Source organism: Sorex araneus, chromosome X (assembly GCF_027595985.1).
Source record: "Sorex araneus isolate mSorAra2 chromosome X, mSorAra2.pri, whole genome shotgun sequence".
NCBI lineage: Eukaryota > Metazoa > Chordata > Mammalia > Eulipotyphla > Soricidae > Sorex > Sorex araneus.
This window is the reverse complement of record NC_073313.1, coordinates 286,607,723-286,626,495: the sequence shown is the minus strand read 5'-3', so window position 1 is coordinate 286,626,495 and position 18,773 is coordinate 286,607,723. Positions and strand designations below refer to the sequence as shown.

Sequence of the window (18,773 nt, the reverse complement as noted above, 5' to 3'; positions counted from 1 at the left end):
ATTATTTTTAATTTGAACATTAAAACAATCTTATTCAGAAACGCTTCTCCCTCAGAATCCTTTACTATGTTTTGACATTCAAATCTTACTATCTTTTTTTATAGGCACTGGCAAAAAAATTGAATGATACTCACAATGAACTTAATGACATAAAACAGAAGGTTCAAGACACTAATATGGAGGTTAACAAGCTGAAGAATATATTAAAGTCTGAAGTACGTATGTGTATTTTCATTTTGCTCATGATAGAATTTTACCACTCCCCCTCTGCCTGTGTGGCAGATGATTTTCACTTTACTCTCTCCTTACTTTGATTACATTCAGTTTTCAACATTAAAGTAATCAATCAGTTATACACATCTAAATCATCTTTCTTTAATACATAACATCGTTTGCTTTTGTCTTGATGGGGCAAATGATTATTTACAATATCACCAATGTCCGGAAAGGTATTTTAGGAATATTTCCCTTTCATTTACTATTCAGTAATTCTAGGTGAACAGAATTCTAATTGGTTGAAGTTCAAGGACCAAAATCAATTTGGACTCATTTGTATTTGAAAAATGATAGTTTTCTCTACCTTCCTTTGAGAGAGAGTACCACTTGATTTTACAGCACATCAGAGTTGGTAATGCTATTGTGGGAACATCTGTTTCTCAGAACCAAAGGACAGATGGCTTAATTCTATCCTTCTTTCTTAGCAACATTTGGCTAGTCACATCTGATATCTGATATCAAATGAGTCCAAAATAATGTGGGCAAATAAATGACTGTCCTAGAATAAATAGCTTGACCAAGAGTATTTGGCATGCCTGTTGAGTAAAATATTATCTAAAATAGTATAGCTTGATTTATTACTATATATGTATGGATCACCTACACACCACTCAGACCATGAGTAAGAACTCACCACCCCTGAATAGTTTTCCTTATTTTATTTAACATATCATTTAACATTCACAAGTGTTCTGGAATTGTTGAGATAAATGAGAAGAGTAACAGAATTAGGAGGAGGGAGAGAAATTAGGAGAGACTGTCCATAAATGTGTTTTGGATTATGATGATTTCCGCTGAGATGTGCTTGATTTTATTATACTGAGTCTAGTGACAGCACGGGGGTGATGGGGGATAGGTGAATGGAGACAGTGTGAAGAGAGGGAGACTTTGGAAGAGGGAATTGGACGGTACGAAAGAGCAGTTTCACTTTGGGCCCTAAACTGCTTATTATATTTTGTACAGAAACCAAAAAGGGGCAGGGATAATGAATAAAAACTGGTTTCTAGTTGTAAAGAAGAGTCATTAAGTGATTACAGGACAGGAGATGTGTTTATGGCACCCTTTAACCTGGACTTAAACTTTGAACTACTTAATCTTTGAACCATGTATTACTAAATCACAAAAAATGAATTTTAATTAGAAAATGGTTCCTATCTTCTAAGAAATCTAAGGTTTTATTATTGGTAAGACTATACTACACCTGATTATGAAAAATTGTAAGACAATTTTAAGAAAATGACAAGATAATATGCTTCAGAGAATTAGAGGAAAAGATTGGTATGATAAAATTCAGTTTATGTGCATTATACTATATACCTCCCAAGTGTGTGCTTAGAATTAATTTATTACTTTTAATATAGTTGTGAAAATCACAGATCCCTGTGGACACATTTGGAATATCTGAATCCTGAAAGTCAATATAGTGTATTAACTTGTTGATAATCAAGAAAGGTTTACTTCAAGATCTTTTGCTTTAGCCAGATAAAAGTGGACCACAAGGTGGCGATATTAGCTGAATTTCATGCTTAAGTAATTTACAATAATTTGATTAAAAAGGGTTGTAGACCATATGATCATATCAATAGATGCAGAGAAAGCATTTGACAAGATCCAACATCCTTTCATGATGAAAACCCTCGCCAAAATGGGGTTTGGAGGAACTTTCCTCAAGATAGTCGAAGCCATCTATCACAAGCCTACGGCAAGCTTTTCCTCAACGGGGAAAAACTAAGGGCCTTTCCTCTGAGATCAGGCACAAGACAAGGATGCCCACTCTCACCACTCCTCTTCAATATAGTACTGGAAGTACTTGCGATAGCTATTAGACAAGAAAAAGAGATTAAGGGTATCCAGATAGGAAGGGAAGAAATCAAACTCTCACTATTTGCAGACGACATGATACTATATCTAGAGAAGCCTAAAACCTCTACTAAGAAACTCTTAGAAACAATAGACTTATACAGTAAAGTTGCAGGCTACAAAATCAATACCCAAAAATCCATGGCCTTCATATATGCAAACAATGAGGCAGAGGAAAGGGACATGAAAAAAGCAATCCCATTCACAATCGTGCCCCAGAAAATCAGGTACCTCGGAATCAGCTTAACCAAGGAAGTAAAAGACCTTTACAAAGAAAACTACATAACGCTACTCCATGAAATCAAAGAGGACATGAGGAAATGGAAACATATACCCTGCTCGTGGATAGGGAGAATCAATGTTGTCAAAATGGCAATACTCCCTAAAGCATTATACAGATTCAATGCGATCCCTATAAATATACCCATGACATTCTTCAAAGAAATGGATCAAGCAATCCTAAAATTCATATGGAATAACAAACGTCCAAGGATAGCTAAAACAATTCTTGGGAAAAAGATGATGGGAGGCATCACCATCCCCAACCTCAAACTTTACTACAAAGCAGTAACAATTAAAACAGCATGGTACTGGAACAAAGGCAGAGCCGTAGACCAATGGAACAAGGTGGAATATCCCTACACACAACCCCAAATGTATGACCATCTAATCTTTGATAAGGGAGCAAGAGATGTGAAGTGGAGCAAGGAAAGCCTCTTTAACAAATGGTGCTGGCACAACTGGACAACCACATGCAAAAAAATGGGTTTAGACCTTGACCTGACACCATGCACAAAAGTCAGATCAAAATGGATTAAAGACCTCAACATTAGACCACAAACCATAAGGTACATTGAAGACAAGGTCGGCGAAACCCTCCACGATATTGAAGATAAAGGTATCTTCAAAGGTGACACGGAACTAAGCAATCTAGTAAAAACAGAGATCAACAAATGGGACTACATTAAACTAAAAAGCTTCTGCACCGCAAGAGATACAGTGACCAGAATCCAAAGACTATCCACAGAATGGGAAAGGATATTTACACAATACCCATCAGATAAGGGGTTGATATCAATGGTATATAAAGCACTGGTTGAGCTCTACAAGAAGAAAACATCCAACCCCATCAAAAAATGGGGCAAAGAAATGAACAGAAACTTTACCAAGGAAGAAATACGAATGGCCAAAAGGCACATGAAAAAGTGCTCTGCATCACTAATCATCAGAGAGATGCAGATCAAAACAACCATGAGATACCACCTCACACCACAGAGACTAGCACACATCCAAAAGAACAAAAGCAACCGCTGTTGGAGAGGATGTGGGGAGAAAGGGACCCTTCTTCACTGCTGGTGGGAATGCCGACTGGTTCAGCCCTTCTGGAAAACAATTTGGACGACTCTCAAAAAATTAGATATTGAATTCCCATTTGACCCAGCAATACCACTGCTGGGAATATATCCCAGAGAGGCAAAAAAGTACAATCGAAACAACATCTGCACATGTATGTTCATCGCAGCACTGTTTACAATAGCCAGAAGCTGGAAAAAACCCGAATGCCCCAGAACGGATGACTGGTTGAGGAAACTTTGGTACATCTATACAATGGAATACTATGCAGCTGTTAGAAAAAAGGAGGTCAAGAATTTTGTAGTTAAGTGGATGGGCATGAAAAGTTTCATGCTGAGTGAAATGAGTCAGAAAGAGAGAGACAGACATAGAAAGATTGCACTCATGTATGGTATATAGAATAACAGAGTGGGAGACTAACACCCAAGAACTGTAGAAATAAGTACCAGGAGGTTGACTCCATGGCTTCGAGGCTGGCCTCACGTTCCGGGGAAAGGTCAACTCAGAGAAGCGATCACCAACTACATTGTAGTCGAAGGCCATGTGGGGGAAGGGAGTTGCGGGCTGAATGAGGGCTAGAGACTGAGCACAGCGGCCACTCAACACCTTTATTGCAAACCACAACAGCTAATTAGAGAGAGAAAACAGAAGGGAATGCCTTGCCACAGTGGCGGGGTGGGGTTGGGGGGAGATGGGATTGGGGAGGGTGGGAGGGACACTGGGTTTACGGGTGGTGGAGAATGGGCACTGGTGAAGGGATGGGTTCCCAAACTTTGTATGAGGGAAGTATAAGCACAAAAGTGTATAAATCTGTAACTGTACCCTCACGGTGATTCTCTAATTAAAAATAAATAAATTAAAAAAAAAAAAGAAAAAAAAAGGGTTGTAGAATTTTAAAAAAATTAAAATTAAAAAGATTACAGAATGAGAATTTGTTTATTGTTTATTCCAACTTGGTCATTTTTATTTGATCTGTACTTTTGACAGGGAAAATCACAGTTTATTCACAGATAGGGAACAAATAGATTTCATTACTATTTTTATTTTAGAAAAAAATAAGACCATACTCTAGTAAGTCTGCCAGAGGTAAATTTCGGGCTTTTAAAATATGGTTTTTATTTTTATTTTTTTTTCTTTTTGGGTTACACCCAGCGATGCACAGGGGTTATTCCTGGCTCATGCACTCAGGAATTACTCCTAGTGGTGCTCAGGGGATCATATGGGATGCTGGGAATTGAACCCGGGTCGGCTGTGTGCAAGGCAAACACCCTACCCACTGTGCTATTGCTCCCCTAAAATGTGGTTTTTAATTGTATGCCAAATATATACATGAATACAAATATATGAATGGTGTTTATTGGCATAGATTTAATATTTTACTTAATGCAATTTCAGCCTGTTACTTAAAGAGTCAATAAAAGTGAATCATGAAACAGTCCATGATAGAGAAAAGTAAGTCTAGGGCTGTGAATTAAAAGCAGGAGCCAAACAGGAATTATGGCAAATAAAGTGAAATAACAGAAGCTGATGACTAAGATATATAGGCAGAAGCTCTGTAGCCAGTCCGACTTAAAAAAATAAAAGTACTATAAATATATATAAAAAAAAAGACCAGAGTACTCCTAGAAAAATGACAGATTAGAGGCCATCAACTCCCTTACTAAGAAGGACAATCAGATATCAGGAATGTATCACATGAATAACGTCATCCTTCCTGGCTGGTTTGCTTGAGATCCATGTACACCCACAGCCATGGACATAGATGGACGTGGATGAGAATGTCATGAGCCTGAGGAGAAGGGGAGATGAACTGGTGAAGAAGCAGTGGCACAGCACTGCATGAGACACTCAGGATGGGCTGAGACTGGACCAGTAAAACCAGTGGCCATAGAGAAAGGGCCAGAAGACTGCTTCTGGTGAACCAAATCCTGGGACAGACCACACCGATACACCAATGAACACACACACATACACACACACACACACACACACACACACACACACACACACCAACGGGTAACAAAGCTGAGTCTGGGCATATTAGGCGATAGACAGATGGATGGGCTGAGACTCCTCCCACCTCTCTCAGAGAGGAGCATAGGGATGGGGCTAAGGGCAGGATGTAACTCAGACTGTTAGCACTAGGAGGGGGCAGAAGTTGCCATGGAGGCAGAAGAACAGGGAGTTCTCATTTGAGGCTATTCCCCTCCTGTCACCTAGCTAGTAACACTGAGATCAGTTATGGTTTTTGATCTCCTAATCCCCCCTATTCCCCTTTTTGACCATAGAAACAATTTCAACACTAAATTGTCAGAATCACCTGCAGTAAAGCAAAAAAAGCTAATTTAGATGTGTAAGCAGAAAGTCTTTTCAGGTAACTGGTATAAAAATAAGATGGAATTCCTTTTTTTAAAAAAATGACATATTACCAAGGGGCAAGCTTAAAAGAGATTCAGATTTGGAGAACATAGCAAAGAATGGAGAAGAGCCATCATAATGACCTTCACAGAGATAAAAAAAAAAAAAAACTTCAGCAAAACCCCAGGAAGCACATTAAGCATATAAATACTAAAATATTATTCACTAAAGGGGTTGATGATATTAAAAAACTTCAAGCAAAGTTTCTGGGTGTGAAGGGCACACTGGGTTAGATAACATCTACCATGGAAGGCGGAACATTGCAGAAGAACAAGTACTAGAAATTGGAGATAAGAATCACAATTATGAATCAAATGGAGAGAAGAGAAAATCAGATTTAGTTGTAATAACTATCAAACCCCACAAGAAAGGTTCGTATCAAGACAGTGGGTATTCCAGAAGGTGAAAAAGAGTAGAAGAGAGCAGAGAACATTTTACAAGAAATACTGACATTTGTAAAAATGAGGAAAGAACTAATCCTAAATATCCAGAGAGCTGAAAGGACACCCAAATTTTTGTACCCAAAATGACTAGGCACAAGATCATTAAAAGTTGAGGTAGGGGTCTGAGAGATACAGTAGGCAGGGTGATTGTCCTGCATGTTGTCGGCCTGAGTTCGATCCCTGGCACCATATATGACTCCTGAGCGCAGAGCCAGTACTAATACCGGAGGACAGCCAGGTGTGACCTCAAAACCAAAAAAGTCAGAGATACAGGGGAAAAAAACGTTGAAGGCTTCTAGGAAAAGAAAAAATAATTATACAAGTTTCCTTCTGTCATGTGTTCATCGCATCTCTCAGCAGAAACCACAAATGCTGCAAGAGTTTTGGATGACATTCACAACACCACCAGCAAATATCATTTACCCTGAGAAATCATTATGAAAATATGATGGAAACAAAAATGAGTATCACTTTGAGGCCTACCGTACAAGAAATGCTGAAAGGAGTTCTCCGTGAAGGGAAGAAACAGGGAATGTAACGTCTTGATCGAGTCTACTTCAAAAATAGTAATACAGGGGTTGGGAGGTGCAGCATCGAGGCACATGCCTGACATGCACCCTGCCTGGGTTTCATCCCCGCCACCACCTGGGCTCCTGAGTGTTCTGAGTGTGGTTCTAGAGACCCAGAGCATTCTCGTGGTCCATCCCAGCCTAAATGATTATCCCGTGCCTAAATAACAACACCCCCTTGATCCTGGCATTGAACTGCTAGCTGGTTATCTAGGTATCACCAGGCATGAATTCTTGGCCCCTTGAGTACCATTTCAGATCCCCCAGTAATCAGTTAAGAAGCATAAACATAAACAATAATAGATGAGTCAACAACAAAACTTAAAGGGACAGAATTCACACAAAGGATGCTAAGTTGATACCAACATATATGAGACTATATTGTAGTTGCTGATATACCACCATGTTTATCCCAAAACAAAACCTGGAGCAGAGACATTTAGAAGAAAACAACAAAAATAGAAAATAGAAAACAAAGGGTATCCTGAACAGTGATCTCCCTATTTCAATAGTCACCCTAAATGTGAATTATTTGAGCTCATCAACCAAAAGATATAGAATGACTGGATGGGCATAAAGGCAGGATGCAGTGTACATAGAAATACAAACAAATCCTGCATAAAGACTAGCAGGAGGCCCAGAATGAAGGATGGAACATTGTGTTCCAAACTAGGAAGGCAGAGAAATGAGCCAGAACTGCACATATCCAAAAGAACTGTCATGTCCAATAAAATAGGCTTTCAACCCCCAAAAGTAAAAGGAGACAATGATAGATATTCTGCATGATCCAGGGGTAGATCCATGAAGAAAGCATTACTGTGATCATTATATATGCACCAAACAAAGGAACACACAAATATGCAGAGTAGCAAGCCTCAAGGGATACAGTGACATTATCATAATAATTTTTATATGTTCGTATATTGTATATTTCAGTAAACCTCTCATAACAATAGACATAAACTAGAGTGACATTACATGAATTGAGGACATACACATATTAGATCCATAGTTCTATACAGAAACTCCCATCCCAAAAGAAAAGAAAGCACATTTTTCTTAGTGCGCGTGAAACATTTTCAAGGATCGACCATATGTTGGACACAAGACATGTCTTTATAAATATGTAAAGATCAAAACCACATCAGACATCTTTCTGAACACAATGGCAAGAGGTTAGAAATCAGCAGTAGCCCAGAGAGAGAGCTCCAAGGACTGGCTATGTGGTATATTTGTACGTAGTAGTCAGAAACTCCAGGTTCAATCCACAGCACTTACAAGGCCTCCTAAATACTGCTAGGCATATCCCTGCTTGCCTTAAGCACCACCGGGCTGGTCTTACAAAATTTATTTTAAAGGAAGTCAGAACAAAAATAAACAAAAAGTAAAATGGAACAAAAATTAAAAATTCATAAATCTTCAAACACATGGAGACTAATATTATTTTGAATAACTTGTGTCAAGCAGATAAATCAATGAAGAACTTACCTGGAGAAAATAAAACAAAGAGGAAATCTATCATATCTTATGCAATGCAGCAAAAGAAATATAGTGGAGAGAGCACTGTAACATAGACCCACATAAGTGAGACAGAAAAATGCAAGTAATCTAACCTTACATCTGTAAGAACTAGAACTAGAAGAATGGAGAGAACCAAAATATCAGTAGAAGGAAGGAAATAAAAAGTAATGGTGAAAAGAAATGAAAGAGAAACAAAAGAGATATACAAAAGAACTAGTAATCAAGTCTCCCTGAGAACAAAAGTCCAGGGACAGATGACTTTACTAGATAATTCTACAAAACTTTTGAAGAAGTACTACTAGTCACCTTGCTTGAATGCTTCCAAAGAAAAATGCAAACAAAAAGTGAGAGGACATTTCTAGATACATTTATCAAGGCCAATATTAAATCACCTCCCAAACCAGAAAAGGCTTAAAGACAGAAAGATAAAACTAAGACTGATATCTCCAATGAGTATAGATGAAGAATATTCTCAACAAAATCTTGATAAATTGAGTCCAAGACACATCAAGAGGATTACTCATCATGAACAAGTACTGTTCATCCCATATGTAAGGCTGGTTCAACATACACAAGTCAATTACTGTAAATACTACAGCAAATATAAGGATAAACATCACATGAACATATCAGTCCATACTGAAAAATACTTGACAAAATCTAATTTCCATATATGATAAAATTGGAAGTAGAATGAACATATCTCAACATAATAAAGTCCCTGTATGACAAATGCCGACCTCCACTACCCAACAGCCGCCATGCTTCAGGGTGCTTTCTGGACGCTCTGCTTCAGCCAGCCTCATGTATGAATCAAGTCCTACAGAACTCAGATAACGTGAAACTTTGTGACCTTGGACTGTGAACTCAACGGGACTGGAAGATGATCCTCTGCCTGCTATCCCCCAATCTCCAGTGACCCAGGGATCACACCTATAAGCCACACCCTGCCACACCCTGCTGGCACCAGATAATCTCATTTGCCACCCTCCAGATCTCAATGGCTGCTCCTCCCAGACAGGAGTATGAAATGAGGCCCCCATAGCCATGCCACCGGACTCTGAGTCAGGCTGTTTTTACTTGGGGCACCCCAGAGAGGTGTGGTGAGAACCCTCCCTGCCCCAAGGGACCCAGCTCTGGCAGCCGACCTCCACTACCCAACTGCCGCCACACTCCAGGCTGCTTCCAGACACATTATAAGACACTTCCTACCCATTTTCCATAATTACCACACCATATTTAATGGAGTTCAGACAGTAGGCAACAAATCATAGAGTAACATATATATATACATATATGTACACATATATATATACTTACATATATACATATACATATATATGTATATGTGTATATATATATGTATATATATGCGCTTCTCAGAGAGCCTGACAAGTTACTGAGAGTATCCCACCCACACAGGCAGAGCATGGCAAGTACCCGTGGTGTGGTGTATTTGATATGCCAAAAACAGTAATGATAGGTCTCATTCCCCTGACCCTGAAAGAGCCTCCAATCATTGGGAAAGACGAGTAAGGAAAGGCTGCTAAAATCTCAGGGCTGGGAGGAATAGAGACATTACTGGTGCCTGCTCGAGTAAATCGATGAACAACGGGATGACAGTGATACAGTGATGACAAATGCTCACAATTGAATAACCAAGATTTTCTCTTAATATATGGAAGGGGAAAAAAGATGTCCACCCTCACCAATACTTTCAAATGGTGTTTTAGAGGTCATAGCCAGAGAAATTAGGTAAGAGAATGATATAAAAAGGAAATTAAGAAGACACAGTGATGGGGCTGGAGCGATAGCACAGTGGAGAAGGCGTTTGCCTTGCATGCTGCCGACCCGGGTTTGATTCCCAGCATCCCATATTGTTCCCTGAGCACCACCAGGAGTAATTCCTGAGTGCATGCACTAAGAGTAACCCCTGTGCATTGCCGGGTGTGATCCAAAAAACAAACAAACAAACAAATAATAATTATAAAGACACAGTGGAATCACTAAGGAGTTGAAATACCTGGATCTCCTAAAGTGCTAAGTTCCCTCAAATGTAAGTCAGTGGATAACCAAAGAAGATGAGAATGATGATAAACTATCAGAGCTCTAGATGAGGGGTATATCACCTTCTGGAAAACTTGTGGTCAGAGTACTTACTTCAGACAGGTCAAGCTTTGGTGGTAGATGAATCAAATTTTCAAGAAAATTAGTAAGATTATTAGTATTAAGGAGACTGATAATGGCATCATCCCACTAACATTGGAATTTTTGTAGGTTTTGATGTATACAAAGAATACATGCTGATTTGGAGGATCTAAGATGTGTTATCAGTATGAAACAGTGTGCCAAGTTTGTGGTGGATTTAGTGATAAGAAACACATATTGTCAATGAGAAAGGGATGCAACTTGGTATGGCAGAAGTATCAAATTCATATTCTGCTGTTTTCTAAGATTAACCCAACAGTTACCATGATGCAGGTAGAGGAAAAATATGCAGTCATATGAATAGCTATAAGAAACAGATTAAAATTTTTTGAAAAGTTGGGTTTTGTCTTTGGCTTTGAGCCTTGGACCAGGAGCATGCTGGTCCTGGTGTGCAGGGGACAGGCAAGACACATCCCAGGGATTTACTGATAAGGATTAACATGTGCTTCATTTTCATTATTGGGCTCAGCCTGAGTGAAACATGTCTGTCGGTGAGGTTGATATAACTCTTTGATATCGCCAGAACAAAAAACACTTCCTTGTCTTTTTGTGACTAAATCGATGCTCTTAGAGTAACTCATTGTGATGATGGGGCTGGAGGTAAGAGTGAAGTTCAGAGACTCAGGTTCCAAGTGATCAGTCAGCAGGATGGCTGTATCTTCAATGCAGCAGCATTAAAGTACTGTGATCATTAACAGAGCACAGGTTTACTTTTTTTTCGGTACTGAATAAATTCAGGAAGATTGGACAGAGAAAGACTGAATTTTGCTGCGACACTATGAATGTCGTGTCTGCGATCAGAGACGGATCGGATGTGTTCAAGGCAGGTACCTTATCCTGTGCTATCTCTGTGGTTCTAGGCTCAAAGTTTTTTAGAATCATACTTACTTGGTGAATGTTAAATGACGGATAAGATTTTGAATTATCATCCTGACTGTGTCCAATTGAAATTGATGCTAAAATTAGAAAGTGTTGCACATGAACTTGTATGTTTGCATTCAGAACACAATCAGAAATTGCTACTGAGGGGGCTGGAGCGATAGCACAGTGGGTAGGGTGTTTGCCTTGCACGCAGCCGACCTGGGTTCAATTCCTAGCATCCCATATGGTCCTCCGAGCACTGCCAGGAGTAACCCCTGAGCATCGCTGGGTGTGACCCAAAAAGAAAAAAAAATTGCTACTGAGAAGGTTTTCTTGGAATTGTAAATAAGGTCATTTAGTCCTATGAAAAATTCAGTGTTATTCCCTGCTAAATGACAGGCAGTTATACTCAAAAGTTTCTTGAAGGCACTTCTTTCCATTGAAATATAACCTTGCATAGACTTGCTAGTAACCATTTCACACACAAAATAGTTTCAAAATTTAAGAAAATGAGTTATGAGGAATGAAAATAGGAAAAGAAGTAAATCTATCAACGTTTGTAAATGACATGCTAAGATATATAGAAGCCCTTTAAAGACTATAAAAATTTATTACAAATGAGTTCTGTAAAATGCAGAGTGTAAAATTAATAACCAGAAATTTGTTACATTTCTATATGCAAACAATTAGAGGAAAGGAAAATTAAGGAAAAACAAGTTCATTTATAATACTGTAAAAAATAAAATGCCAGGCCAGAGAAATCGTATAAATGTTAAGGCATATACCTTGCATGTTGACTGGTCTTGGTTGGACCCTGGGCACCACATGGTCCCTCAAGCATTGCTGGGTACAATCTCAAAGGCCCCAGTCACCAGAGGCTCCTGAGTACTGCTGGACACTGCAAGACCTGGGCTTCTGAATAATCTTGGGATCTCTGCACCCCCTCAGCCCCAAGTAAAAAATTAGTGCCTTGTAATAATTTAATGAAGCAGAATAAAGGCCTTTACTCTGAAAACTGTAAGCCATTTTTAAAAGAAAAGATAAATAATAGAACTATATCCCATGTTAACGAATATGAAGAATAAACATTTGTAAGTAGCCTTTTTTAAAAAAACTTTTTTTGAGCATATACTTGCTTTTTTAAAAATTGAATTACCATGAGATAGTTACAAACATTTCATGATTGAACTTAAGTCATACAATGTTCCAACACCCATCCCTCCACCAGTGTACATTTCCCACCTGTATTCACTATATCCCTCCTGCCAGCCCCCCTTCCCAAACCTGCCTTTAGGGCAGGCACTTTCTTCTCTCTCCTCTCTCTCTCTCTCTCTCTCTCTCTCTCTCACCCCTTTTGGGCATTAATGTTTGCAATACAGATACTGAGATGCCATCATATTTGGTCCTTGGCCTACTTTTGGCACACATCTCCCATCCAGAGCAATCCTTTTCAAACATCATTGTCATAAACGTCCCTTCTTTATCCCAACAGCTCTCTTCCCCAACCCTTGAGGCAGGCTTCCAACTGTGCACCACTTGTCCTGACCCTTGTTTCTACTGTCATCAGGTGTTAGTTTCATACTATGTGTTTTTTTTTTTAATATATCCCACAAATGAGTGCAGTCATTCTGTGTCTGTTGTTCTTCTTCTGACTTACTTGCCTTAGCATGATACTCCCTACTTCCATCCATTTATAAGCGAATTTCATTTTTTCCTAATAACTGTATAGTATTCGATTGTGTAGATGTACCATAGTTTCACCAGTTGTCTGTTCTCAGGCATTTTGGTTGTTTCCAGATTCTGGCTATTGTGAATATTGCTGCAATGAACATATGAATGCAGATATCATTTTTACTGTGAGTTTCTGCACCCTGGGGGTATATTCCCAGAAGTGGTATTGCTGGGTCATATGGAAACTCAGTTTCTAGTTTTTTGAGGAATGTATATGGCCTTCTTAAAGCAATCTACAGATTAAGTAGAATCTCTATCAAAATACCAATGGTATCTTTCTTTTCTTTTTTGGGGGGCACACCTGACACTACTCAGGGCTTACTTCTGGCTCCGTGCTCAGGGATTACTCTTTGTGGGCTTGGGGCCATGTGTGGTGCTGCGCAAGAGCCTGTGTCGGCAGAGTACAAGGTAAAGGCTTCACCCATCGTACTGTCTCTTGGGTTTCCACCTATGATATTTTTTTTTTCAAAAAAGGGAACCAGAGCCCGAGAAATAGTACAGATAATACAAATAGGGTATTTGCCTTGCATGTGGCTAACTTGGATTCAAACCCCGGCATCCCATATGGTCCCCCAAGCTGCCAAGGAGTGATCCCTAAGTGCAGAATCAGGAGTAAGCCCTGAATACCATGGGTGTGACCCAAAGACCACCCCCAGCCCTCTAAAAAAGAAGAAGAGAACAAAATTTTTTAAATTTTAGGGATCCACAAAAGACCCAAAGCAATTCTGTCAGAAAAGAGGAAATATGTAGATACCATGCCCCCTGATTGCAAGCAATATTACAAACAGCCATGATTATAGTAGTATGACATCAGAATAAAACAAGCCTAATTCAGTGGAAGTAAAATCGCAAATTTTGAAAACCAGATTGCCACATATATAATAAAACTAGATCACTGTTTATCCAAGACAAACAGAATTTACCTCAAAATGTATTAATGACATGAATATTAGAAGAAAACAAATGATACACAACTCTAGGATCTCAGCAATATATTTGTTGATGTAACTATTGTCAAGAAAAAAATGCAAGAATAAGCAAATACAACTGCATCAAATGTAAAGTGCTTCCTATAGAAAACAAACAAAATACAAAAGTCAACTTGATCTGGACAGGTAATACAGTCGATAGTATGTTTGTTTTGCATGTGGCTAACCCAGGTTTGATCCCAGAATCACATATGGTCCCCCAGAGCTTTGCCAGGTGTGATTCCTAATTTCAGAGCCAGGGGTAAGTCCTGAGTACTACCCAGTGTGGCTCCCAAACAAACAGAACAAGAAGAAAAATTAAGAACCAAAATCTAGACAGTAATTCGGGAAGCTCTTTTCACATAGTACATCTGGCAAGTACATCTGAATATTTGAATTAATATTCACAATTTATAGAGAAATTTCACAATAGAATAACAAAACAAATGAAAATGGGCAGATGATTTGAAAAAATACTCCAAAGAGGAAATACTGACAGCCAACGAACACGTGAAAAAATGCCCCAAATGTGGAGTGGAGAGATAGCATTGAGTGGTTGGCGCACATGCTCTGCACAGAGGCTTGTGTTTGATACCGAGCACTTCACAGGCCCTGAGTAGTACTGGAAAGACCCCACAGCTCCTCTTCAGGAAGCCCCAGAGCACTTCCAGGCATGCCCACCCCCCCAAATTCTCAAAATCAGTTATTACCTAGGAAATATAAATCAAAATCACAATGAGATATCAGTTTACACTGGCTAGAATGGCTGATGTTAAAAAGGTTGGAAACTGCAAGTGTTTATGAGGGTCTGGAGAAAAGGGTCTCTTGAACACTATTGTTAGGAACATGAATTGGTGCAGCTTCTACGATGAATGACATGGAAATCGCTCATCAAAAATACCTCTCCTAGAAAGGGACTCTTCTTCACTGCTGGTGGGAATGCCGACTGGTTCAGCCCTTTTGGAAGATAATATGGACGATTCTCAAAAAATTAGAAATTGAGCTTTAATTTGACCCAGCAATACCACTCCTGGGAATATATCCTGGAGAGGCAAAAAGGTATAGTAGAGATGCCATCTGCATTTCTATGTTCATTGCAGCACTATTTACAATAACCAGAATCTGGAAAAAACCAGAGTGCCCAAAAACAGATGACTGGTTAAAGAAACTCTGGTACATATACACAATGGAATACTATGTAGCTGTCAGAAAACATGAAGTCATGAAATTTGCATATAAATGCATCAACATGGAAAGTATCATGTTGAGTGAAATGAGTCAGAAAGAAAGAGACAGACATAAAAAGATTGCACTCATATGTGGATATAATATAACTGAGAAGTACAAGTTTGCAAGTGATGCAATTTCTGGCAGATATTTCTCTGGAATTAGTTACTAAAATACTAAAATACAGAAACCCAAAACCGTGCGGCTGCTAGTGCAGTCATTCGACCTCATATCTCAGCAATGGAAAACAAATTATCAAATGCTTCCTTTTCAGCAGGTCCGACTTTAGGGGGGAGAAACTCCAAACAATAATAGTGAGTTTTGTTTAAATATTGAATGTAATCAAAGTAAAGTGAAAGTAAAGTGAAATTTATCAGTTACACAGGCGGGGGTGGGGGGCTAGGGAGGTGAGGGAGGCTAAGGGTGTGGGGGGGCAGGGTGGAGCTATACTGTGATTCTTGGTGGTGAATATGAAAAAAAAACTTTATTTTCAAAAATATCAGCAAAATGCAGTTTGGGGAAGTTGACCAACTTTTGCAGACTTTATATATATAGTTTGCATATATGTATGTATGTATGTATGTATGTATGTATGTATGTATGTATGTATCTATCTATCTAGTTTTTGGGTGGTCCTCATGCTTTCTATTAGCTCTGAATTCAAACTCAAAGTATACACCTGCTGGGACCTAGGGAACATATGTAATAGGGAATTATTAAAACACAGATTCCTAGCCCCCATTTACAGACTGATTGATGGAACTTAATTATTATCAGTTCTTATAAAATCCTAAGTGCTACTACTCCTATTACTCAGCCGAAGGCCTCCACAACCACACTTAGAATATGAATGTGTTGGGGAGGTGGCTGGGTTCTTTGAAGGAGGAATATGGGTACACTGGTAATGGGTGTGGTATTGGAATTATGTCCATGAGAAAACTTTTTTAAGAATGTTATAAATAAAAAATTAAAATAAAAAAATACCTCTCCTAGGCAAGTACCTGAAGAATATAAAAATATTAATTCGAAAGGTTATTTCTACCTTGTGGATAGCATTATTCACAATAGTGAAAGCATAGAATCAACCTAAATTCCCATTGACAGTTGATGTTATTATGAAATAATAACATAACATGAAAACTTATATGAAGACTTTCATATTGACATAAGGAAGTTCTGAGATAAAAATGTGTACTGAGTCTTTTGGGACAAACCTGATAAAGTGATTATGCTCAATGAAATAGAGACGTGAAAGATAGTAGTATCACTTATGTGGAATATGTATAACTAAAACAAACTAGCAAAATGCAACAAAACTTCTAGACTTGATGAAAACTATGGCGATTTCTGGAGGAAAAGTGGTGGTCTGAGGGTGGTGGGAAGAATGAGTAGAGTTGTTTGTTTTAGTGATAGTAGGACTTGGGTAGGAGATGTGGTAAAGAGAATACACATATAGTGGTATGAAGAAAACCCCCTGAGATCCTATAATTCCAAATAAAATAAATATAATTATAATTCAGGAAAGAAACAGTTATCAGGAGAAAAGGAATGCAGATTCTAAGAGGTCAGTCCATTACAGAAATTTAGAAATTTCCCCAGGCCAACAGGGAGTCAGTGTTTAGATACATAGAAAAGGAGACAAATAGGAGAACTTTTAAAACCAGATCCTAAAGAGAAGCATAGTTTGCCTTCCTAGACAGTTGGGTGTGACTCTAGTCCTCATTTATTTAATTACAATGTAATAAGTTTTCTAAGACTTGGATTATATTTCTCAAAGTTACATTGCAAATGTTCCTTATGGCAAGCACATTCCCAATGGCCTGAAAAAATGATGTTTAAATTGCACCATATCTAGGACATTTTACTACTTTGATGCTTTATTACTTAGGAATCTGAAAACCGGCAGATGATAGACCAGCTCCGAAAAGCCAATGATGATGCTGAAAATTGGGAAAACAAGGCCCGTCAATTAGAGGCAGATAACAATACCCTCAAATTGGAACTTATCACTGCTGAAGCAGAGGGTAACAGATTAAAAGAAAAAGTAGATGCTCTTAATAGAGAGGTCGAACAGGTAAGACTGGTAATGGTTTTAGAACATACTCCTTATATATTTAAAAACTTTTTTTTGACTCTCCATAAGTTATATATGCAACTTAGATTGTGTGAATGTACTGTAAATGGTAGCCTGCTGTTTTCTGTTTTCAACTTTGTTTCTCCTTTAGTAGGTAACCTACTCTGTAACTTGAACAATCTGTTACATTTTATTTACTTATTTTAGTGACTTGATTGGAACATCATGGTTGACGAAGTTGTTCATAATACGGTTGTTTCAGGCACTCAGTGTTCCAAGACTAGTCCCCCAAACAGTGTGACTTTTCCCGCCACCATTTCCCCCAGTTTCTCACCCCCACCCCCAACAAGCTGCAGGACAGGCTCTGTGTGCAGGGGTTCCAGAGCACTTCCAGGTGCTACCCTGAGCACAAATTCGAAGCACCACTGGGAGTGCACCCCTGATGTATGTAAAACACAGTGAAATTGATGTACTTGAAGAGCTATAGCTTGCTGATTTTTGTAGAGGAAGGTGATAGTAGCTTTTCAGGTTTATATAATGCCAATGCACAGATGTTCATTTAAAAAAGCCAGCCATGTGCCCTTCATATCACAAAGCTGCTTCAAGAATAGTTTTTTTTAATCCAAGTATCATTGTTTGCAATAGTATTGAAATTGTTGTTTTATAGTTGCAAAGTCATTACACCAGTCCTTCCACCAGAGTTCCAACATTCTTCCCGCAGCCCTCAAGGATAGCCCTACTGCGAAAGCGTGTAAGGATGGGGCCTGCCTCCCTGGGCCAGAGCAGCGTTCAGTACTACCGAGTGTGGTGGCCCTCAAAACCCAAAAAACCATGTGTTGGGCCCAGGAATGCAACTTAGTCATTGAGTCCTGGCCTTGCATATGTGAGCAGGCAAGGATTTGACGCCATCCTGGCCCCTGTCATTTGTGGTACTTTTATGAGATAAAGTACATTAGACGTAGGGTTTTCAGAGCCTGGGTACATAACTGAGGGACACTTGCAAAGTGATTCCTGCTTGTGTAATGAGACACGCTCTGACACTTTCTTCCTGTTCAGTGTATGGTTCCAATGATTCAATCCGATGTTGATGTTTTATTTTTTACTGAAAAAAAAAAACACTTCTAAAGATTCAAAAATAGAATCCATCTTTTCTTCCTAAAAGATGTGTATTATTTATAAATAGAACTATTTGTAAGTACATGTGATTAGGCTTATTAATAACATTGTTAAAGTCTTGTAACTTCTTCCTAAATTTGAGTTCTTG

General features: G+C 38.7%; 1 protein-coding gene across 10 annotated transcripts in view; it reads left to right on the top strand.

The window, feature by feature from the left end:
* Positions 1-18,773, top strand: part of TSGA10 (testis specific 10) — a 132,545-nt gene that overhangs the window by 78,939 nt on the left and 34,833 nt on the right. For all 10 annotated transcript variants that reach the window (XR_008627461.1, XR_008627462.1, XM_055123508.1 and 7 more), the window contains 2 exons: positions 105-215; positions 17,324-17,509. Coding sequence is in view for 8 of the 10 variants with exons in the window: in XM_055123508.1 (XP_054979483.1) it covers positions 105-215; positions 17,324-17,509 (297 nt within the window). In the remaining 2 variants the exon portion in view is untranslated. The remainder of the gene's footprint in view (positions 1-104; positions 216-17,323; positions 17,510-18,773) is intronic.